At 33.9% G+C, this 25,079-nt stretch overlaps 2 protein-coding genes across 5 annotated transcripts in view; both read right to left on the bottom strand.

Moving 5' to 3' along the window:
* Positions 1-100: 100 nt before the first annotated feature.
* LOC132705158 (zinc finger FYVE domain-containing protein 1-like) lies at positions 101-18,894 on the bottom strand. 3 transcript variants are annotated; one of them, XM_060675597.1, is made up of 10 exons: positions 18,740-18,894; positions 17,603-18,115; positions 14,996-15,202; positions 14,663-14,943; positions 11,762-11,968; positions 11,487-11,702; positions 9,348-9,533; positions 5,509-5,811; positions 2,197-2,403; positions 101-1,506 (listed from the first exon to the last, which is right to left on the bottom strand). In XM_060675597.1, exons 2-9 carry the CDS (start codon positions 18,096-18,098, stop codon positions 2,200-2,202), a joined length of 2,100 nt encoding a protein of 699 aa, XP_060531580.1. In that variant the 5' UTR covers positions 18,099-18,115; positions 18,740-18,894; the 3' UTR covers positions 101-1,506; positions 2,197-2,199. The 3 variants fall into 3 exon arrangements, with proteins under 3 accessions (XP_060531580.1, XP_060531578.1, XP_060531579.1); XM_060675595.1 differs by lacking the exon at positions 18,740-18,894 and adding an exon at positions 18,533-18,618; XM_060675596.1 differs by lacking the exon at positions 18,740-18,894 and adding an exon at positions 18,533-18,618 and having other exon boundaries at positions 9,348-9,515.
* A 393-nt stretch (positions 18,895-19,287) lies between these two features.
* LOC132704339 (YLP motif-containing protein 1-like) overlaps positions 19,288-25,079 on the bottom strand; it is a 28,760-nt gene continuing 22,968 nt past the window's right edge. For both annotated transcript variants that reach the window (XM_060674282.1, XM_060674283.1), the window contains 2 exons: positions 22,064-22,179; positions 19,288-19,661 (listed from right to left, as the gene is read on the bottom strand). In XM_060674282.1, the coding sequence (XP_060530265.1) occupies positions 19,503-19,661; positions 22,064-22,179 (275 nt within the window). In that variant the 3' untranslated portion in view covers positions 19,288-19,502. The remainder of the gene's footprint in view (positions 19,662-22,063; positions 22,180-25,079) is intronic.

The following is a 25,079-nucleotide window of genomic DNA, read 5'->3' as shown; positions in this document are numbered from 1 at the left end:
GGTCCAATAAAAATTAACAATTTAAAAATTTTGAAAAATCCCAAAGTGACAACAAAAAAATAACGTAGTGAAGGCAAAAAAACTCCATGTGTTAGTTAAATCTATATTTTCGGTAACAACTAACAAAATAGTTGCACACAGATCATAACAATTCTTTATATCGTGTGTAAAGTTAGTCAACGGGTTTCTCAATTAAAAACGCGCACACCTTGTATATATATAAAAAATAGATAAAACAAAACAAAAGTATATACTTTCCCACCTTCTAAATGCATTCAGTCACGCGGAATGTCCACATAATAAAGAAAAATAACAAACGTTCGACGATATTCTGCCGTAAATGATCGATAACGGGCGAAATAAGCGAAATATTGGCTTAGCCAGGATGGTAAACCTTTAAAAACTAAATTCCATATACTTTTCAAACCCGAAATATAAAGAGTGATTCGTTTTAGACGTTCTAGAGAACTAAACAGTTTTTTGTTTTCACATGTGGTGTACGGCCATATTTTACTCACTTGTTGGTACAGTAGACTTGCATTACATCTCTTTTATTACAAAATGCCATTACTGGCAATTTATAAACACGGTGGCTTTGTCGAGGCCATTTTTCTTCCCCATCAAGGGCGAGAAGATAAAGGATTGTAAACATTTAAAGAAAGGAGTCATTAAAAAAAAACCTACTTTAGAGAACAAGAGGAACGCATGTCAAAAAGGTCACTTCTCTCACTGAACATCACAATTGTGTACTAAGTACAGTTTAAACAGTGTAAAGAGGCACGTGAATGAAAGGTTCGTCCAAGAGAGGAACCCAACATTCAACAGTTTTTTTTTATAAGAGGTGACTGCATCTACCTTTGCCGGTATCTACCAAGGAAGTAACCTTCTTGAGTGCTTGACGTGTTAGATGGTGAAAACCCAAATGAAGTGCACAAAAGCAGTACAAGACGCAGCCGAGGTATCCTGTTCTTTAAAACTTTCACATAAAACACGAAATCCGATATCCGAGACCAAGTATCAAGATTCGAAAGCACTATTTACATTGAAAACCGGCAGAAGAAGACAGAACCGGCGATGCTGACGCACTTAGCAAAATTTGCAAAAATAAACCTATTTAAATCTTCAGAACGTCAACTTGAATCATCCTTTATACATACAATTCGTCGTCAATCACCCCTGTATAAAAACGTACCATGGCATAAAAACCATATAAAAATTATAAAAAAGAAAAATGTAAGCATAGCGACAAATTTTTGGACAAAATATAAAACCCACTAAAAACTTCGAGCCCAAGCGAGTCGGTTCCAGAAAAAAAAGGCGGTTAGATAGAGAAACCGACGTACATATGCGTGGACTACCAATCAATGTCACCCCGTATCTGTATGATTTTTTACTATTTTCCTCTCAATCACTTAAAAATACACTGCCAAACACACAGTCCCAAAAGGTGATGTACCGTTGCAGGTAAAAAAGGGTCGAAAATCTTGTAATATCAAAATCGTTGATCTAGAAACAAAAAGAAAGAGATAAAATTGAATCACATAAAATTTTAAAAAAGCACATGAACATTTCGGGCCAAAAAAATCGACTGTTATGTTTCAAGAACGATATAAGGATGAAAAAGTCTATATTTACCAATATAATATTATACTAATATAAATAAATGATTTTCAGCAATAAATGTTATTTTTAAAATAATATTTTGTGATTGAAGTTGAGTGAAAAACAAACGGATTTCATTTTTTTTTCAAGATCGATAATGAATAACTTTCTCCAAATAAACATTATAATAGGATATTACCACACTCTTGTTGTAGAGTTAGTTTATTACTTAAATTAATTTAAAAAAATTATAAATGTTTAGGGCTTGAGGTCTTGGTCTGGTCAAAATTTTCAACCAGAGCTTTTTTTTTTAATAAAATATATTCAGATAGTTATATACTCAGAACAGCGGACGAAACCCATAGCTAAGTAAAGATAAAACCTCGCTGACTTAGATGAATATTTAAACCTCAATTGTTGTTCTTCTACACGAAAATTCATCTTTTAGTTGAATTTGTTAGCCCGGCAAACATAAACCACTATATTTTCATATTTCATCTCATCGTTTGTCCCTCCAAAAGTAACCGCGTTGGAACTAACCCAAATTTATATTTTTCCAAGATGACCAAAAGGAAAGAAATCCATTATGCTTACTCTTTAACGGCACGAATCGCACACTCGTACGGGAGCGTCCCAACCCCTAGCCGGAACGCTCCGCCTCGAATTCGAACAGTTATCACAAACTCCTCTGCCGCAGTCGCGACAATGGTGCAGTGGCAACAGCGCACCGAAGGGATTCTTGCATAAGACGCAGTTGAGACACTCGCTGTCGGGCGTCCAGTAGCTGGGTCTGGCCGTCTCCTACGATAGGAAACTATTCACTTCAATCTGATAACCGTATACGCCAGACAATTAGACATTAAAGATTCTATACCTTAATCTGTACCTCGAGTAATCTGCTGATCAAACCTAATTTCAGGCCAAATCAGTTTATAACAGACTAGGAAAAGAGCAAATACTGTTTAAAATTAACCAAAAAATAAGCACGATTAAGTATGATGATAAGATTTGATCGCCTTTTTCTCTTTGCACTGCTAGTGCTTTGCATTCTACAAAATTCTTAGATATGCTATATAACGCATAGGTAAAATAAATAAATATTGACGGATATGGTAAGTCATTACACAGAGTACTTTTTCGACTTCTTTTGCCTTTAAAGGAAGTGAGTCCACTATGGACACTCGCCCAAGGCCGACATCCGTCGCGGGAATTTCTCCCTTTGTTCACAAACCGATATAAATGCAGTGATTTAGTTTCGAAAATTATTCGGAATAGAGTCCCTGCAGATTATTCAATTAAAAGAATTAATGATGATAATTTTCCGCTGTTCGCGCGTTTTCGTGTTGACAGCCTGACATTTTTTCGTCCGTTATTAATATATCTTGTATTTTATTCATTGTTTATTTAAAAATTTAAGGTACTTTAAAAAACTAAACAAATCATTAAAAGAAAAATAAATAGTAGCCTAACCTCACTTTTGTTTATTATTGCTATGGTCTTTCTGCAGTTGGAGCAGGATATTGGAAACCAGATGTAAAGGAAAATGATGCCAATTTAAAAAAGACTTTTTGCTTGCCAAGAAGACAGAATGCGGACTTGTCCACCGTCTAATCGAATGACAGTTGTACAAAGGTCAAGACAGGGTACCATCCAAGATATTTAAGTACTCTAAATTACGCATCGATGAATATCACACACGGGATTACACATTTTTGGGTGTAACTTAATATATTTTAGAAGGTAACTAAAAAGTTTTCCAGACAAAATTCCATTTGAGACAACTGGGTGCCGATTAATGAACTACGAAAACTGCTTTCGCATGAAAACGATTGTTCTATCCCTGTCACTTTAATGGGAAATTAAATAAGAGTGACAAAGACAAAACGTCAGTAGCAGAACGAACGAACGAAAATTCTTGTGTGTAATTAATTCTTCCACCAAAGAAAAATCCGACAATCCATAGAAATCTATAAGCAATCGAACAGTTTTAATCGCTACTCACTTTAGTAATATTATTTAACTCCACCCACCTCAAACAATACATAAGCAGGTAGAAAGTACAAGTCAGAAGATTTAAGATCTTGTCGACTTATTGCTACAAGTTGTTTGACTTCAAAATTTTAATCTGTGGTGTTTTTTTAAATCAACTTTTAAATTCTTAATGTAATACATTAAAAAGACAACACCAAATATATAAACAAAAATTTATACTTTATGTCTGATCACTCAGCAATTGCCAATTGTAGTGACAACTTTTTTTCCCTATCTATCTATCTAATTTTTGTAGCGCTAGATCATCAGAGACAACGTCCAGGTCCCTCACTTAGCTCTGAAGAAGTTCACAGGTTGATTTGCGAAAAGTCAGAAAATTAATAAAAGGTCTTCTTAGGGTCCTGTGGACTTGTGAAATGTTCCACGTTGTTTTATTTCAACATTTTAACATGTGATGTTTTTCTTTAATCAAGTCTTATTTATTTTTTTAATTTATAAAGTAAATCTAATTACTTCGCATTTGAAAATTGGAACAACAATTTCAAAAATATTTTTTCCGTATCTATTTAATTTTTCTAAATTACGTTGCTTCAAGAAGGTTGAAAAATTATTGAAGACGGAGATCGATGAGGTCTGTCCGCAGATACCAAAAAGTCCCCCCCCCCAACCCCCTCCAATTACTTGTAATTAATTATTTATTAAGAATTTTCAGCCTCCCACAAAAACCGTTCCCAAAGGCAAACGGTACAACTTCTGTGGGACTTTTTGGTATTGTTTTGATTTCAATTTCCCACAGTTCGAAATAGGCGAGACATAAATCAAAAATTCCTGACCAATGATGAGAAATCCGAATCCGGAACAACTTTTTGCAAATGTCGACATTTTATGATGATTTATGGTTTTATTTATTATGTTTTTCCAAATATCTCACGCACTGTGTAGTGGACGAAAGCCGTAAATATGAAAATTGTAGGTCTCGATACAGTTCATAAAATACGCTTTAAAAGAAATTTTCATATCTTTTACAGTTTTTCGTTAACGGCTAATACTTTACCCACGAAAACAGCAATTTTCAGGATCTCTTTGTTTTTTTTTTTTTCAAATAATCGACACATCCTGTACATAATAAAAAGTTATAGACCTAGATCCCCCACGTTTCCCGATATAATAATTTTTCCAATAGAGTAAATGGTTTTCGAAAAAATACTTGTTTTCTGATACCACGCATTATGTCGTAATAAGTAAATGACGTCACCACGTCTAAATTGAAGGAGAGAAATGGTGATTTTCATTTAGATTTTTTGAAGTATTTCGAACAGCGTATGTGCTATACGAAATGCGTAAATACAAAAATTGTAGCTCTCGATGTAAAGGCCACATCATTTAAAAAAATTGGCAATATTTTTGACGAATTTTGATTTATGGCTAATAATTTAATAGCGAAATGAACGATTTTCAGGGTCTTTTAGATTTTTTGTCTATAATTGAAAAACGCTCCAAGTTATAGTCCCGGATCTTCCGCATTTCCCGATTCACAAATTTTGCCGATCGGGTTAATAGTTTTCGAGAAAATAATTTTTTTCTGAAAGTTAAAATATATCAAAAAAAAATTCAAAATTTTTTAAAAAATACTTTGCGTAAGTCCTTTTTCAACAGACGAAATGCGGGTGTGGACTTCTACCCTTCCGCCAAATCTGAAGTCGAACATTTGTAAATTTGAATTAACATTCTATATAAGAACCAAGTAATTGAACCTTATGATCAAAGGTCTTTGTAAGGTTTTGCCTCGCCTTTAGCTCCCCCCTCCGCCCCTCAGACCGCATATAAGCAGATGTCATTTGCGTTCCGAAGAGGCGAACAGGATGATCGGCAAGCAGGAATCCGGAAGATTTATAAATAACAGTAACCCGTTACCTTTATAAAGTCTTTGGGAATGTCCAGCACGGATTTCCCAGCGGATATCAGATTGACCACCGTTTCCCCGATTTGGCGCGCCCTTATCTCGGCCAATCCGTCCTGCGAAATGCTATTGGCGTCCTGTTCCGATTCTTCCATTTCCGCGTAACAATCGTCGCACACCCTCACGTCTGTATCCCAACCCCTGTGACGCACCGGTCTACGTTTCGACGAGCAGTTCTCGCAGAAACCCTCGCCGCAGGAACGGCAATGATGCTTGGTGGCGGCAGGAGCAAAGGGGGTGTGGCATTTGAAACATTCCTGCGGGATCGCGAGCGTTCGTATTTACACTCGTCAAACAAATTTCTCGCAGCTTAAAGTTTTTATTATAACGCAACATACTGTTATAAGGAACCTTAACTCTTGTAATAGCTTTTCTTAATACTCAGTCCTCTAGGGAGGCGGTTTTCCATTCCTCAAAACGCAAAATAAAAATAGCTATAATAATAACAGATAGTTAGCATAGACCTAGCTCTCAGTTGTTTCCAAAATTCATGGAAAAGCTTATTGCAGTGGACTTTTAAGTAAGTTCATCAGCTTATTTGAGGATCAGATCCGCTTCCAAAATGACAATTATTCAGAAAATGAATAATTAGCTTATTAGTGGAAATGGTTAAACATGAAACTTATTAAATATGCCATATAGTTGGCGATCTTCAAATTCCAAAACAGATCCAGAAAGAATTCCGCTCAGAATGGCGGCTAATTGAAAGGGATGTACCACAAGGCAGCATCCATGTGTCGCTTCTTGTTCTAATCTTTATTTATGACATAAAAAATAACTATTTGCAGATGATATGGCTCTTGTTGTGACAAGTTGTGATACTCTACAACTCAGTGGATCCACAAGTGATCCAATGCTTTGGGCATGACTAAAACAGAGTCAGTCATTTTCTCCCCACCGGACAGAGTTGTAAAATTCTTGCGCATAAACTTAGATTTTAAATTATCTTGGAAACTGATGAATTCTGTAACTCTCCGTTAATGACTGCCCAAAACGAAATCATAAGAACAATAACATTTAAAAAAGGTATCTTTTCCTTTAGACCTCTTCAGGTAGCTAAAGATACTGTGATTTCATTATGTAACTTTTTAACATCTGGCAAAATTCACAGATATAATTCTAAATCACATCATAACTTGCGAGTTCTACGTCATGAGTTGAGTCCCAGGTGGGACTATATAAGGCAAATTTAAAATTCAACAAAAAAAATATTGAGTAAAACTTCCTCGAAGGAGAGTGGGAGAACGGTTAAACGATTGCCGAAGGAGTCTATAAGTGATATCAACGAAGTAAATGTTATATTTTGTTTTATTATGTATTGTTTCTATATTGCATTTGTTTGTAGGCATTTTATGACGAAACATATGTATCTTTTTATGTAAAATAAATAAGAACTAAAAGTTCAGATTTTCACGAAATTATATATTTTTACACGACACTTGTTCCGACAACACCGTGTCTTTATCAAATGTAATATTATAAACTACCTTCTACTGTATATACCGAAAAACGACATTAAAACCTTAATTAATGTTGTTGTGAGAATGTAAGTTCAATAAACTAGAGGTATTTAAATTTAATTGATCCTTAAGCAAAACATTTCAATGTCTCATTTTGTTGCTTCCAATAAATTTAATTTTTCGTGGCTGTATGTAAAATATCAAAATTGTCGTCAAAAATGTGTTTTTCTGTGTTTAAGTGTGTAGCATAAATAGAATCTAAACTATTGTCTTTAAACCCTCTTTTATGTTCGTTAATGCGTTTCTGGAAGGATCTACCTGTTTGTCCAATAGAAATTTAAGACAACAGTAAACTCTATTTATTCGAAACCTAATACAGAACAAGAACAATTTAAAATAATTACATACATAACAGAACCTAGTGAAAAAGTTTCATTTGTCAAAATGTGGTTTAAAAATAGCTTTCAGAACTAATAACGCAATAGGAAAATTTTTAAAAAAACAATAAAACGAAATGACCAAAATCTCAAAAATCAGGTGTCTACGGTTTGAATTACGGATCTTGTCCTAAAATTTATATTGGACAAACAGGTAGATCCTTCAAGAAACGCATTAATGAACATAAAAGAGCGTTTAAAAACAATAGTCTAGATTCTAATTATGCTACACCCTTAAACACAAAAAAACACATTTTTCACGACAATTTTCATATTTTACAGATAACCACAAAAAGTAGAAAATTAAATTTATTGGAAGCCATGGAGATTAACAAAATGAGGCATTCAAATGTGTTGCTTAACGATCAATTAGATTTAAATAGCTCTCGTTTATTGAACTTAAATTCTCAAAACAAAATGAATTAAGGTTTTATGGTCATTTTTCGGTATATATAGTAGCAGGTAGTTTGTAAATATTACATTTGATAAAGACACGGTGTTGTCGAAACAATTGTCATGTCAAAATATATAATTTCGTGAAAATTTGAACTTTTAGTTCTTATTTATTTTGTTAAATGGATTTTCATCAACTAAAAGTCACCTCAGTTCAATCTTTTTAAGTGCAAATATTGTTTTGAATGTGATTAAATAAATAAATATAATTTTATAAAAAAAACCATTATTTTCAAGTTTTAGAAAATTACGTCCAAAACATTTCCATTACTTTATATAAAAAAAACCTTTGGCGTTGGTTTTACAATGCGAAAAAAACTTTTAATAAGTTGTTTTGCGGTTATGGCGTTTAGTAATCGTTTTCTTAAAGATGTTAAAAGCTAACCAACAGTGGCAACAAAAACTGCTGCTAGGTTTTCTAGAAATCCTGTGATATTTTGCAAAACGCACCAGGCTATAAATCGCCCAAAACTAGAGAAAATCTAAAAGAAATAGGCCAAAATTTAGACTTTCATCAAGACCTATACCAAAATGTTTCACTCCTATGCTAGGTTTTTGAAAGATACTTGTGTGGCAGTGCCTATTATCTTCTAATAACATAAAATTATTGTTTCATAATTCACAAATTCATAACTTCATAAATTATTGTTTGTATGTTTCCATTTCTCTTTTTTAGGGGAGGGGGGGACTGTTGAACTGTGATCACCTAAAAATTACTGTTTTCCCAACTTCTTGGGTTTAAACAATTTTAAAAAGCAAGCTTAGCAGAAAGTGAAAACTGAAAAGCTTAGCTTTGCATAATTGACATTTGACGTTTGCCCGTTGGTTTATATTAGCAATATTACACATTTTGGAAAATTTTCTAATACTTACTCGTGTATCTAACAGCATTACTGCCCTTACGATAAAACCTAACGGGATTTGAAATACTCCTAGATTTCATAGGGCTACCAAAAAGGAATTTATAAAATGTATCAAATGACAATTATGAAATCATAACCTTATTTTTGAATTGTTTTTTTATTTGTCCTCGTTTTTTATTGTAAACAGATTCTTTATTGTTTTCGTGTTATAAATTATTGGATATAAAATTTTGCACACCTAGCTTTGGCACAGTTTCTATAAAGCCTGCCATAACTTACATTGCGGCCACTTTCTACTTAAAAAGAAATTGTTACTGGAGTATCAGTTTTTTTGAAATTCTTTAGATTTCCTAGTAGCAATAAAACATTTATTAGATGTTTTGAGATGTATGAGAGTTTTATGAAGTACTAAGGTTTTATAAGATAGAGAAACATAAACTTTTCGATTTTAATCTTATAAAAGTTAAAGTCTTTTGGTATTATAACACCAATTGCCTTTTTATAAAACTGTTATAACAGCTAACGTCTCTTACAAACATCTTTATAAGTATCCGTCACGTTATAATAAAACTTTAAGCACCTTAATCTCGTGGTTAGGTCTCCAATAGCTGGGGGCGATTTTGTCCGCTACCCAGCTAGTCAGCACTCTCGTCGGTTGACAGCTAACGTTGGCGACCACGTCCGTGATCACGTTTACACCGTCGAGCACTTTCTGGGCGGAATTTTGGCTGCTCAAAAGTACTCTTTCCTGAAAATACGCCTTGTCCTATTAACGGGCGGCGTTTATTTGTCGCTATGGGATGAAAGCCATGACGGAGGCTCAAAAGAACACTTGTTGCAAAGGCAAATACATTTCTTACAGTGATATCAAGTTATTATTTTAATTAGCGAACGGCAAAGGAGGGAATAGAAACAGGCGTTTGCATATTTACGTGAGGAACGATGAGAATTTGAAATTTAAAGCAAATTATGTCTAAAGAAGGCATTTTCAATAATTAAACCAAACCTTCGCCGTGGATTTGAAGAGTTGGAATTTTTTTCTCTTGTAAAAGATTTCACCCCAACAGAAGACTTTTTTCTAATCAAACAGCTTAAACAATTAATAAATATAAAATAAATGATTTTACTATTTCCATTTAAAAAACATTAAAATTGGATGGTAGTTCAGTGGCACTTCCTTCTCTTACCATTTCTTCATATTTGTAGCTTGAAAGAATAAGCCTTACTATTATTATTATTTTTATTATCGCTAATAGAATTAACTTTTTATAAGTTGTGAATTTTTAACATTAACTCGAAATCGTTAATAAAATCAGAATTTTTCAGAAAAAAACTTCCATAGTGTTTTACGAGTGATGAAAGGATTTAATTAAATTGAAAAAAAAAAAAACAAGTCTGTATTTAAAAAATTGATGATGTTCGCCAAAAGCCGAAAGGTCAGATTCAATATTTAATCATACCGAGTTATAGAGCAGAAAAAGGGGCAACGAAAATGTGTTTTTCATTTAGAGTTATCTTAACGAATCAAGCCCGGAGACCAGCCTAACCAACTAACTAACCAAGATTATGATAATAATAATAATAATTATTAATGCAAAGCAACTTAAAGAAAGTGATGGCAGCTGAGAAAAAAACAGCTCTTAAACCCCTCAAATCCTGATAATAAATTTTGAAAATGCAATACTTGGTATTAAAAGTATTAATATTAATGTCCGTCGATCAATTTGTTGAATTGAAATATTTATTGTAGTCACTTCTGTTGTCCTTTTTTGTTATATTCTAGTTGTGGGTTTCAATAAAATATAAACTTTAATATACAATTTACTAAATATTCCGAAGGATCCTAACAAGATAAATAAACGAATCTTATTAAAATTTATTTTATTTTTTTAACTATACTTACTTCATATTGACGATTGCTTAAGAGGTTTTTAATTGTTTAAGCGAAAACCGTGTACATCGGATTGCAAAAAATCAAGAAATTAAATTTCATTAGAAATGATTGGAGATTATAAGAAAAATTTTTATTTTAAGTGGCGTACCATCAATAGACAGCCAAAATAGAAAACTGAAATTCAGTATGCCCGCCACTGGTGTGTTCTTAAAAAATTGTGGTACACTAAATGATCCCTCTTGATACATAATATGTGCGTGTCAAATTTCATGAAAATATCTAAAGTGGTATTATAGATATTAAAAAAATATTTTTTAATTTTGAAAACTTTACCAACCTGTATACTAAAAGTTAAAACACCCGGTACATTAATACAATAATGTTCAAAAATCACCATGTATATTTGAAAATAATTTTAAATTGTTTGTTTTAGTCTCATCTATAACGTTTGTATTTAATATTTTTTATTATTCAAATAATAAACGAGATATTTTTTTGCTATATCAATATCGGTGGATAAATGACTATTCTACTCTACTTCCTGACACTAAACAATCACAATGATTTTTGCAAACACCTGTAGTGTTCTAAAAGAAAAAATAAACCAGATATATTACTTTGACCCAGTACTTGGACCTCCCATATAATTTTTTCAAATATTTGGACACATTGTCACTTCTTTCTTTTGTTATATTGGTATTGATGAATAAATGACTAGTCTACTCTACTCCCTGACAGTAAAACAATCACTACAAATTAATGTGATGACTTTTGCAAACACCTGTAGTGTTCTAATAAGCCTTGGAAAATATTAAACGCACTCACCCCCGGCCAGATGTGGACAATCTCCGTTCTCACTGCGCCTTCTTCCGGATTCTTATTGCCGTACCAGTGCTGCCTACTGCGGTATATTTCCCCGCAATTCGGGCACTCGATGACGTAACCCGACCACACGTAATTCAAGTACGACGTCCACGAAGTTTCGTTCATGGTCTGGTAGCTCGGCTTGACCACCACTCGGCTTCCCGTCTTGTAACATTGCTTAAAGATATGTTTTGCCCTCAGTTAAAGGACACATCGTCAAACGGGAACCGACTAACCTTACACAAATACACGCAGTTTTGATATTGGTGTTGGTATTTGCACACTTTGTTGCTGAAATGAGGCTCGCCCTCGTCTTTGTGGCCCATGGAGAGGCTGCACCCGGCCCTGCACGACTGACACTTGTCGGGACACGTGAAAAAGGCGGCGAGATATTGCTGCGGGTTGGTGTCGTTAATGGGACTCAAGAATTTTTCGTTAACACTCTGCGAAACGTAGGATTCGATCGGGACAGCACGGAGGCGAGTTTCAGGGAAATCCCGGCCGAAAATCGGAAATGCCAACTTGAGAACTTCAGGCGAACTACTGACTACTACAGCCTACACCTAGCTAATGTTAATGCTGAATATTTTCAGAGTTATGTGGGTTAAAAGTCGACATTACTTGTAAATGGTGTGATTTCATTGTGGGCTGATGTTAAGAATCTATTTATCAATACTTTTTTTCACTAAATTCAGGCGAACTCCTGACTATTATATCTCACACCTAGCAACCGGTTTCTGCTGAATATTTTCAGAGATAAGTCAGTTAAAAGTTGACATTTCCTGTAAGTGGTGTAATTTTATTATGAATTGATGTTAAAACACCATTTTTCAATCATTTCAGACGAACTCATGGCTGTTATACCCTACACCTAATTAATAGTTCATTCTGAATATTTTCAAAAATATGTGAGGTAAAAAAAATTTAATATTTCTTGTAAGTTATACTGCGGGTTGACGTTAAAACTGTTTTTCAATAATGTTTTCAATAATTTTAAGCGAACTCCTGGCTATTATGCCCCACACCTAGTTAATGGTTTATGCTGAATATTTTCAGAGATACGTCAGTCAAAAGTTGAAATTTCTTATAATTGTGAACTGTTAAAACTTTTCAAAATTTTCAATAATTTCAGAACTGGCTGCTGGCTATTATACCGTACACCTGGCTGCTAATTTATTAAGAATATTTTTAGAAACATGTCAGTTAAAAAGTGACATTTCTTGCATGTGGTGCGATTTTATTATGAGTTGATGCTCAAAAATTTATTTTTCAATAATTTCAGGCGAATTTGTAATAATTTGAGATGAACTGGCAGTTGGCTATTATACCCTATAACTATTGGGTTGTTCGGAAAGTCATTTCGTTTTTTTTGGGGAACATGAAAGACAGTTTTCGTATAATGAATAAATATTTTATTAAATTATATATTGGCCATTCTGGTCCAACACCATCTTTCTGGCAGTAACATAATTCCCCTCTCATAAAAGTTTTGGTCCTTGCTGGCAAAAAACTAGTTCAGGTGGTTTTTGACATCTTCATTTGAGGTAAAGGTTTTGCCATCCAAAAAATTTTGCAGGGACCGGAACAAATAGTAGTCGGAAGGCGCCAGATCTGGAGAATATGGTGGATGTTGCAGTACGTCTCATTCAAGCTGTAAAAGTTTTTGGCGAGTGACCAAACTTGTGTGAGGTCTCGCATTATCCTGGTGGAACACTACACCCTTCCTTTGATTAATTCGGGCCTCTTCTCTTTAAGTGAATCATTCAATTTGTCCAGTTGATGACAATAGACTTCTGAATTAATCGTTGTATTGCCCCGCAAAAGCTCAAAAAAAAACGATTCCTTTGACATCCCACCAAACGGAGAGCATCACCTTTTTTTGGTGAATGTTGGCTTTTGACACGCTTTGAGCCGGTTCATCTTTTCTGCTCCATGACCTCTTGCGTTTAACATTGTTGTATACAACCCATTTTTCGTCCCCAGTAATAATCCGCTTCAAAAATGGATCATTTTCTTGACGTTTGAGGAGCAAATCACACACGTCAACGCGACGACACAAATTTCGCTCCGTAAGGACATGGGGCACCCACACATCGAGCTTCGAGGTTAAGCCCATGCCTTTCAAATGGCCATAAACAGTCGAATTCGACAAATTTAATCTCTCACCGATCTCTCGTGTGGTTATTCGCCGATTTGCATCAACTAATGCCTTTATCGCATCTTTGTCAGCTTCGACCGGCCTTCCAGACCGTGGTGCATCTTCGACATCAAAATTGCCGGATCGAAATTTTGCAAACCAGTTCTGGCACTGGCGTACTGTTAACACGCCTTCTCCATACACATCCGTCAATTTTTTTCTCGCTTGGATAGCATTTTTACCTTTTCTGAAGTAAAAAAGTAAAATATGACGAAAATGCTACTTATTGCTCTCCATATTTAAAAGGGCACCAACCAAAAACTACTGCGTAGAATTAATAGAACTTTTTCACACACAAGCCTTGCAATATCAGCTCTCAAGACATATAATGGTTATGCGGCTTAAGTGTGAAGTTGGTTTCGAAAAAACGTAATTAAGTCCTCTGACGGGAAAAAACGAAATGACTTTCCGAACAACCTTATAGTTAATTATTTATTTAGAATATTTTCAGAAATATGTCAGATAAAAGTTGACATTTCTTGTAAGTGGTAATATTTTGTTGTGAGTTGTTGTCAAAAATTGTTTTTTTTTTCAATAATTTCAAGCCAACTGCTGACTATTTTACACCTAGTTACTGGTTTATTCTGAATATTTTCAGAGATATGTCAGTTAAAAGTTGATATTAGTCGTAAGTGGTATTATTTTATTGCGAGTTAATGTTAACGAAACGATTTTTTAAATTTATACCTGCATAGCCTACAAAATCGAAATATTAAATACCGCAGAAACAGCAAGTGAAAGTTTTTAGCAGTTTGTTTTTGTAGCCATTTACTGTTACTTCTAATGATAGGTCTTCACTGTGCACTAGACATTACATTATCGAGCGATATCAGATAACCGAGTAAAGCAGTGAAACTCTATAACCATTTCATTTCCTTCAAATTGTTGGCACTGGATTTTTGACCGTTATTCCTTCGATCAAGAGCGCGTAGCGACGTACCTTTAGCATCATATAAATGTATTTCGCGTCCCGTGGCGACCGTACGTCCGTACTTTCCAGTTCCTTCTCCAAGGCGCGTTTCAACTCTGTAAAGGACGTCTCGGTGTGTCCCTGGGTCTTGACTCCGACGTATTTCAGGAAACTAAAAGCGTCGCAACTCAAGTCGAGTTCACCGAAAGTGGTTCTTATTATGTCCTCTGCCGATTGCGTCACACTGGTGCTTTTGAACAGGGTTTCCGTGTGACGGGTTTCGTGGAACACAACGACACCCGGGCCTAGACCTATTTTATAAAATCAAAAACTCGCTGTCGGTTTTTCTATTGGTTCGAATACCTGGCACGATTTTTTCCCCATCGGCTTTCGATAAGGCCTTTTGCAGCGCCGCGCTAAAGTGGTCTCTGTACGCTTTAGAAGCAGCTCCCAGAAAGGTGTACATGTCCTTCTGCAAGCGTTCGGCCCTCGTTCGGTAAATAATGATGTCGGAAATGGCCAACACTTTGAGTAAAAGCCGAGTACGTTGGTTTTCTTTATTAGATATGCCTAAAACAACAGAGCCTTGTTAATTTCGAAAAATCGATAAAATAGAATTTTTCAAAAGTATGCGCCGCTTGGCAACGAAACTTATATCTCGGCAACGGTAGCTCCTTCAACCGATCGGCAAAATTTTACAGCCAGAAAATGTGGGAGATCCGGGGCTATGAGTTTTATTTTAGGCATTTTTTGGATTATATACAGGGTTTTTCAATTGTGATAACCTCATTTACTATTACCACGTGCTGCATGACTTCAGAAAACAAATATTTTATTGAAAACCACTTACTCCATTGAAAAAAATCAAATACCAGGAATTGTGGAAGATCCAGGGCTATCTATAACATTTATTTCGAACATTGTGTGAATCATATACAGGGTGTGTCGTTTATGGGTAAAAATATCACGAATATCCTAAAAATTTTCGTTTTTGTTGGTAAATTATTGGGGACAAATGAAAGACTGCTGAAAATCCGTTTATTTGATTTGAACGGTATCGTAAACTGTGTCGAGAGAGAGTTTCAGGTTTCGTTAATTTTTACAAGGCGCGCGAGGTATTTGAAAAAATATCATTCGACACACCCTATTATTTGTACAAATTTAAATATTTAACAAAATTTGCTGAAACTTTGAAGTTTGGCGAGGCTTGAAACACACTTTATACAGAGTGTATGCACAATAAAATTACATCGATTTTGAGAAAGTTCCATAGTGGTTCGCAGATAGAAAGATATTTTACTTTACTTTACCACAAGAAACTGCGAAGCACTTTCTTTTTAAAATAAAAAGCTGCTTCGCGATATGCAAACTTGCCCTACCCAGCAACGATTTTTCGAAAGCAATCTTGTTACTTTCGAAAAATCGATGAATGCGGATTTTTCGAAAATATACGCGCTCTTCACTAAACACGAGATCTCGGTAACGGTTGGTCCTGGGGGACCGCCATTGGTACCGAAATTATCAGCGTCGAAAAAAAAAATTTTGATCTGTCCGTTCTTCATTCTGTTCCAGGGTTTTTCGACGATAACTTCCGAACGGTTTGATCTGTACGCTTCAAATTTTGCTCCTTTTTAACCGTCCACGGGGTAATGTCGACTTCAAATTTGGAAATCAAATAGCGTCTGGTCTCCTAACGGGTGGTTCGGGGGGTCGGGAAGTATTTAAAAGAAAATAAAAAATCGCGTCTGCAAGGGTCTAAGAAAAAAATCATTTCTCGAAAACCGTTTGGTTCATTTACATGACGATATAACCCGTATAGAGAGCTAAAATTTTTGTATTTAGGATTTTCATCTATTGTAAAGGGTGTTCCCGATATTTCGTGCTATATAAGAAATGTGTTAAGTGTCCTCAATTTGCACATATCGACTTAAAATACAGCAGAGAAGTAAAAGTCCATGCCCACATTTAAACAGTAGAAATTGGGTGCAATAAAATTTCACCAAGTATTTTTTTTTTTACCATTAACCACTATTCACCGGATCGTCAAAATTTATATTATAACATTTATTTCGGGCATTTTTTTGATTATATACAGGGTTTTCCAATTATAGACAAAAATTTAAAGGATCAAGAAAATTGTTCTATTCCGAGTATACCATTTACCGCAAATCAAAAATCGTAAAAAATATACCCAATCAGTTCAAACCCGCTACTCGGGATATTTGAAAAGAATCCATATGAAAAACGCTGTTTTATCAATTTTTTATATCTGATATATATTAAGTAATTTTTATGTTCCTGAATAAACAAATTTATACAAAGGCATATTCATTTTGTAACGCCAAATCGGATCAAATAATATAAATAGGGTGTTCCCCTTTGAAAATGTTAACTTTTTACATTTTTTGTAACTTAATTTTTGTGCTTCATTTTTGTTCTCCCTGTAGTAATTTCCATTTACTCGATATATGAGAATAAGTCCCTTTACACAACCAAAATCATAAAATTAAGGCTCCCTTATTGGAAAAAGTGCAAATCATTTATTATTTAATTCAAGATTTGTCAAATACTGTTAGACGTAAAATGCCATTACTATAAATGGTGTTTTATTTAAAATAAGAAAGTTGGCATGAAACTATGCAAGTTCTCTCATTCATAATTCCGGAGTTAAGGGAAAAGGGAACCTTATTTTGTATGTATTATATAATTGGATTTTTTTTTCTTCTTGGATATATTATAATTTCTGACTATATATTCAATAAGATTATAAATCTTCTTCTAGCGATAACACGTAAATCTAGTTAGAATATTAACAGTCAGCAATGGTAAAGAAAACAGCCCAATTTTGAAAAAAAGCATTCTTTACTATCCCATTTGGTTTACTTATATTGATAATTCCGAAGTTGTTTGACAATTCTAAGTGGTTTGCCAGTACCTCAATCTATATCTATATCTTAACAATTAACTCACCTAAAAGTCCTTCAGTATCCAAACAAATAACTTTCAAGTTGGGGTCATATTTTGCCCAAACCCCCATAGTACACGAAGTCTGAGCCGATGACGTTTTAAAAACTTCGTCGCCATTGAAGAACACCTTATTCAAAGTAAAGGATTTACCCTCTCCGGTATTGCCGAATATGGACACAACTTTCACTTTTTTGTTGGGTTCCAAATTTAAAGCGGACAAAAATAGCTTTTCCGATTTTATGTTGAGGTTTTCACTTCCATCGAGCAACAAAATACTGCTGCAACCCCGATTGACGTTTCCCTGAAGATTGAGCGATTCTAGCTGCTGCTCGAGGAGCTGGGAAGAAACTCTATCCGATAGAGAAGGGGGATCGACACTACCATTTTCCCGATTGTTGATATTAGGATCTAAAGAGTTCAGGATTAGAGGTGAACGCGATGCCATGTTGTACTTCTTTTTATTTGGGCCTGATAAAGTCTGCTCCATTCTAGCCGACATATTTTTGATCAGGATCACTACAAAAAACATTATCAATATATTATGTCCCAAGCATGTTTAAACTATCGTGTCCTTGAAGATAAGATTCGGATAACATTATGTCTTCAGAAAAAAAGGTAAATTATGGAGTAAAGGGATATATTTTTTCCCTGGTTTAGGTTTGTCAATAACTTCGGTTTAATAAAAAAAGATAACAATATGAGATTCTGGAAGAAAAAAAATCCAATTTCTTTTAGAAGTTCTGCTTACCATAAAGTCAATTTTGTCCAACCCAGACTAATTTACTTACACTAACCAAAACTAAAAAGGGCAAGATCCTGGAGCTATCTAAATCTTGTCTACGACACTTGTATAAAGAATTATTATCAGCCAAAACATTCTTATAATTTCACTAAAATGCATTAGGCATTGTTTGTTTACATTTTTTACCATACCAGCTGGTAATTCCTTGCACTGTCCCCTTGAAATAATCATTTTTAATCAGTCGATTGCGTGAAACCGCTTATCTTTAAAGAACTGCGCGTTTCAAAACATATCAGTCCAATGAAAACAATGCGTCAGCCGATAAATATGTTTTTCCGCTATTGGCAAAGCATTGCGGTAGTAAACACGCGTTCGAAACTGCATTTTTTGGATCTTACCGTGTTTTTTCCTTCCATGCTAAGGGCGCTATTGCCGAATAACGCCGAACCGCGCCAAGATTTTAGCTATTTACCGAAAGACGCACTTGGTGGTCGGAATGACTTTCCATTTAACGAAAATTTGACGTTTCAGCCCCGTTGTTGTGGCAATTAAAGTGAGGTTAAGCCCAAACTCTTCCTCCCATCCACAGCATACACAAGGGATAAAATAAATTAGGACCGTCTGCCGTTTGATTCTGATAGTCTTCGCTATGCCATAGAAGGAAATATAGAGCCCTTAGGAAATAAAAATGTCCATATTTTTCCGAAAAAAAAACATACGCGATGCTTTGTCGTAATGTTCCAGAAGAAATTATCGGAAATCTAGTTTTAAAAATAGCACGTTATCCTCTCTACAAACCAACATAATACGAAGACATTGTGATTTTAAATACTCATATTTGAATAATATTTATAATTAATATATTTAGCATTAGAAACAAAAATAATTTATAAAAAGGATTTTCCAATAATAAAAAAGGTAAGTAAAATTAAAACATTCATTCCGTTTTTCATTTTTTTTTTTATTTTTATCGCCTAAGGAATGAAACAAAATTTAATATATATTACAAGAATGTATTGAATAAATTATTTCCATATAAAATAAATCGTAGCGATATTGATCTATGATAACGGCGACTAAACAATTAGAATAGTAATCCAGCAATATATACGCCCTAATGTAAAGTGCATACAGTCTTAAACTAATGAAAAAGTCAACACTTCAAAAACGATTCACTCTCTCAATGTACTTCGTCTGCCTCAACGCGTTCGCTCCGCTCGAAGGATCCATCATTCGGTCCCAGTTCGTGTGCCCTACGACGAAACCCAACGCCCTCATCTTCTTCTGTTGTTTCTGTTCTTCCAGGTCGGCCCATCGAACCTGTTCAAAGTCTCGATTCAACAAACAAAAAAATCTCCGCATCAAAATTAACTCACTACTAACATTTGAATACAAAATTAATTTTCTCGCGAACTTCTGACTAGATTTTGGTATAGTATCTTAAAGTCGTATATCTCATTTATTATTTATTTTAAAAAGTATTTTAAATACAAAAGTTATAGATAAGACTAAAAGAAACAATTTAAAATTATTTCCAAACATACAGGGTGATTCATACAAATGTGGTAAACTTTTTTAAGTTCTTCGTTTATTGAACATTCGTTCCGCCCGTGCCAAATAAACTGGTGACTCGAATGCCGTTTACCACACTTGTCGCATAATATACTATCAATTTGTTTCTTTTAGTCGCACCTATAACTTTTGTATTTAAAATTTTTTTCTCAAACAAATAATAAACAAGATATATATTTTTTGACACACTATTTGGTCACCGTGTATAGATTTTTTAATTGTAGCTTAAATCTTCAGAAACCATGTTACGAAAAACATTTTCGTTTAGCTTTATGTTCGTTTAGCAACAGGTGGCACTAGTTTTAATTAAATATTTAAGAATTAAGTCCGAGAAAGCTTAAACTTGATTGAACCCTAGCAGCTTTAAAAATCTCTCCTTGAATATCCAGTCTTATTAAATAAATCAGCGCACTCACTAATGTTTTGTTTAATCCAACTTCTGAATGAAAATGGATCACTTTTCTGTCTTAGATGGAAAATGGAAACAAAAAAACAAAAAAGGTTTTAACCTACAGTATGCAAATGATCAGGCAGTAATAGAAGGGGACAAAGAAGATCTAAAATATATGGCACATGAACTAAAAGAAACCTATGAAGATTTTTGGAAAACTAAATAATAAGAAATAAATAAGAAATAAGAACAAGAGTGATAATCAATAGAACGGCCTGCTAGTTGTGCAGAGAAAGAGTGATAATCAATAGAACGGCCTGCTAGTTGTCCAGATATTACTCAGCTGAATTTTTGCGTCGACGAATATTTCGCATCAAACGTATATAAGGAAAAACCGCAAAAATATTGCGAATTAATGAAAATATTACGAGCAATGTTTTGGAAGGCTGTTTAAACCAATTAGCATATTGTCAAAAAAATAATTTCTTTGACAAAATTACTCACTGTGTATCTTACAACTGGTCTTTCTGGATATTTTGTGCTAAACAAGCTACAAACTTCTTTTTGAGGTCTTGTTTTGTCTCCGTATCTAATAAAAATTAAAATTTAAATTCTCATTTAGATGCGCCATATTCACTTTTTTAAAAACACTTTACCGGTACTAGTTACACGCCTGTTCGTTTTAAAATTAAATATTCTTTTGCCCATTAAAGGGCATGATGCTACAAGAAAAATCTTCTATCTGTGAATCATTACTTGATTAAATATTCCAAAAAATCCAAATGAAGCGTATCATCAATATTAGGAACCTCTTGTAGTGAACTGCTATTATAACTGTTAAATTTAAAAAAAGGAATTTGGCATTGATATCTACTTTTTGACCCGCCCTGTATATTTTCCGTTTTCGACAATTTGTCATCTAGGACTTTAAAACTATAGTTAGTCAAGTTTCAAGTTCAAAGTATGGGTTTTATATTTGTTTACAATAAGATTATTGGCACTCAACCATCTGCCACCTACAGCTAAAGCTTAAGTGCTCTGCAATTACTCCCAATCCGTTTATAGAGACCTCACATGTAATAATTTGGAACTGACTGTTATATGTGCTTTGAACTTGTAGCGTGATCTACTTCTATAGAATTAAAATGTTACTATTGTTCTTTGGAATTATAAAGATCCCCGAACGGACGTCGGCCATGGGCGAGTGTCCATGGTCCATGAAATCAAGAAGAATAAGAAGATGCGGTATGTTCACTTTCTTTGCTGACAGAAATGTAATTGTGACAATTTAAGATTATATATATATATATATATATATATATATATATATATATATATATATATATATATATATATATATATATATATATATATATATATATATATATATATATATATATATATATATATATATATATATATATATATATATTTGAAAAATAACGTTCTAAATAGACGATAAAGGCGACCAAAGGTTTGAAGGTTACAAATGCCGTTTCAGTCGACGAAATTCTACGCTGTAATATGACTATTTCTAAGACTAACTAGAACTAACCAAATCGTATGGTGTAATATGAATCTGCGACCAACCAAAACTAACCAAACTGTATGCTATAATATAAAGACTTCTGGAACTAACCAAAACCTATACTGTAACGTGAATATTTCAATTATCCGGCAAATAGGGGTTTCTCACCGGCCCCCTTCTAAAAATCCGTTACTTTATAATAAAAGCTTGAGCTGCGTAAGTTGGACTTACCCTCTTCTGTCCTGGTTTTGTTGGTTCGGTGGGTTCCCAGACGTCATCGTCCAGCTGGAGGTACTCTTCCATTGTGCGGGACGGTCGCAGCGGTTTGTTGACGCCATCGAGTTTCGCTGCAACATATAAAAACACGCAAAGGATTAGTTTTTGCCGATGGAAAATACGAAAAATTTGATCGCACCGCGGGCTACAACTCAGTGGATTGGCTGCAACTTTTCTGTATTTTAAGATATGAAGGTAAATAAAAATACAAAACACCAACAATTTTCTGAAAAATTTTATATATTTTTAAATGGAATACCCTGTATATTAGCTTAAAACTAATTACAAATATACAAAACTGTTTTTACTTTATTCCACTAGTCCTAAGTCACTGAACCCAGAATTAAAACACCTTACGTCTGCTCCATCTCTAATAATTTCCACATTAAAGATATTAAGCTTCCATCACAAAATACACTTCATCACAACTTTTCAAAGCAACTCCACAGTTGCCACTGTGGTCCTTCCTTAAATTTAAAACTTCTTAAACCACATTTACCACGTGTCCGAAAATCTGTCAACTTATTGGCTTCGTCAAAAACAAAATTCCGTTTACAGCTTGAATTAGAAAAAAAAAAGAATAATAATGTCAGCATTTATCAATATTGCCTAACAATATGTCAAATGTCAAAATTATATGAAAATTTCTTATTGTTGCCGATATCACGAAACCTGGGGGAATAAAATATAGGATGCGTTATATAATTATAATTAGAACTGAATACTGATAAAATATACAGGTTGTTCAATTTAAAAAAAAAATCAAATAGACATATCTCAGAAAATTGTTGGTGTTTTGATGTCATTTAAACTTGAGTGCCAACACTACATTTTGTTTTCTTATTTCCCTACATACCTTCAAAAACCCAATAAGTTAAGACCAACCAAAATGTCAGATATCAACCGACGACGCTAACGTGACACCCTGTACATTTACCGAAGTATACACCACAAAGAAATCTATAGAAAAGGGAAACAACATACAAGGCGAACCGTTTAATAAGCATTAACCTTTTCTTTACATTTTAAGTCAAAAATCCGAAACTTATTCACGCTTTCTTTCACCGCTTCCGGGACATCCCGTAGGCAAGATGTAAAAAATTTAGAATTTTCTGACGGAGGTTCACATAAGATAAACAAATTAGTAACAAAAACCACAAATAGAAGAAATCATTTATACATTTTTGAAATGTTGGTACTGGGCTCCCAGTAGAAACCCAAATACTGATCCGAAGATGTCCCACCCTCTCTGTAGGAAAGTTTCTTTCCGCTCAAAAAAAAGTACCTCCAAAGGTTTTCGAAGAAAAAAATGCTGGCAAACATTTTATATTGCCCATTAAACTCTGCATATTGTTATATAATGTCTAACAATGCATACTTCCCACCCAAAGATAATGAATTAACATAGTTGTCATAAATAAAGATTAAAAAACAAATAAAAAATGAAAGTAAAAAAATAAATAAAAACAATAATAAGCAAATAATAAAGAGAAATATAAAAAAATCTTTAGGTTTAGTTCTTGACTTGTTTTTTTTTTTTTTGTTTTCACTGTATTTAATCTCCTCGATGCCATTTAAACAATTCCCTCAATGATAATTAAATTATATGCCATATATATTTGTGGCATTATTCAGGAAGGTCTTTTACAGTGGTGGTCACAGAAATAGACTCATTTCGAATAAACTTTTAGTATGGCATTCAAGTTATAAAACGAATTTTATTACAAACTTCGAATTAGTCACGGAAACATGTAATAACAAATATAACCTAAAATTTATATTATTCAAATATTTAACAAACAAGAAATAAACACAATACAACATCAACAAATGGTGTTCAATAACTTCATCTTCTGGGTATAGAGTTTATAAGCCTCAGACAACATTCTACTGATATCGTTTCCCATTCTGCACTGACTACATTTTTAAGTCGAAAGAATCTCAATAGTATTGAGATCCGAAGAGGGGAAAGGTCACGAAATACCATTGTCACAACAAAACTGTTTTTTGTTGTGACAACTGTTTTTATTGTTGCGTCAATCTTAATTTATTTTTACCAAAAATCGGTATAATAAATCCAAAAACTAGACAAAAAGTTTTCAGAATAATACAAAGCAAACTTTATTGAACGTTTAAACTGGCTCTATTTCTATAGTGATGACTGTATATCCATCACTTACAAATCTGTTATATACAATGTTGAGAAATTATATTTATGTTTTTGTGTTATTTTTGCACTCATTTTGGCTCCTGGGAGCCGGTAAACGTAATAATTAATATTCTTTGCATTTTACAACTAGCAAAGTAAAACCTCTGCTTATGAAATTAAAGGCCACTGTAGAAGCCAAGTGTATTACTGCAATGTGCTTATTAGGATAATAGCTTAGTATTTGGGTGACATTCATCAAAAGGTCAATTGTTTTGCAGTTCTGGCGAATCCATAAAAGCACTGAATAGTGAACGACACTAAACGAATCACCCAAACTCATATAATTCCATTCCCAATTTTACTAATTTTTTTCCTCCAGAGGCCGCGCCACTCGCTGGCCAGTCAGTTAGGAAAGCGAAACCGGAACGCACCGATATAAACAAACTTTATATATTTTATTAGTGGTTTGTACATAATTAGAGATTTGTTATTTTAAGTTCTGCCAAGTTTTGCGGGCGGTGTTTGACGATCCCAAACGATTTTCGTCGATTTAGAAACATAACAATATTTTTGGTGGATTTTCAACGCAGTTAAAGCAGCAAAAACACAAAATTATACATTTTTTTAAATTCATAGTAACATAGTAACATGCACAGAAGAATATTTTTATGCTTACGAAAGTATAGATGAATGGGAAATTCAATTGAAATTACGCACAACAAATAATTATTTTTTGTTACAAGGCCGACATAGGTTTTAAGAAATGTCCTTTTTTTAATATGACGGGAGTTTTCAACGTCCATTGGACTAGCGTCTTATACT

This window comes from Cylas formicarius, unplaced genomic scaffold (genome assembly GCF_029955315.1).
Source record: "Cylas formicarius isolate icCylForm1 unplaced genomic scaffold, icCylForm1.1 PGA_scaffold_7__23_contigs__length_41026272, whole genome shotgun sequence".
In the NCBI taxonomy this organism is placed as follows: domain Eukaryota; kingdom Metazoa; phylum Arthropoda; class Insecta; order Coleoptera; family Brentidae; genus Cylas; species Cylas formicarius.
The sequence above is the reverse complement of the archived record's forward strand: the minus strand, read 5'-3'. Positions and strand labels throughout refer to the sequence as shown.

Coding starts and splice junctions, on each gene's coding strand:
- LOC132705158 (XM_060675595.1), bottom strand. CDS start 18,572: ATGATTATTTCAAGGGGACAGTGCAAGGAATTACCAGCTG. Junction 15,203..17,602: donor GGATACTGAAGGACTTTTAG/GTGAGTTAATTG, acceptor CTGTTGTTTTAG/GCATATCTAATAAAGAAAAC. Junction 9,534..11,486: donor TTGTCCACATCTGGCCGGGG/GTGAGTGCGTTT, acceptor GCCCGTTAATAG/GACAAGGCGTATTTTCAGGA.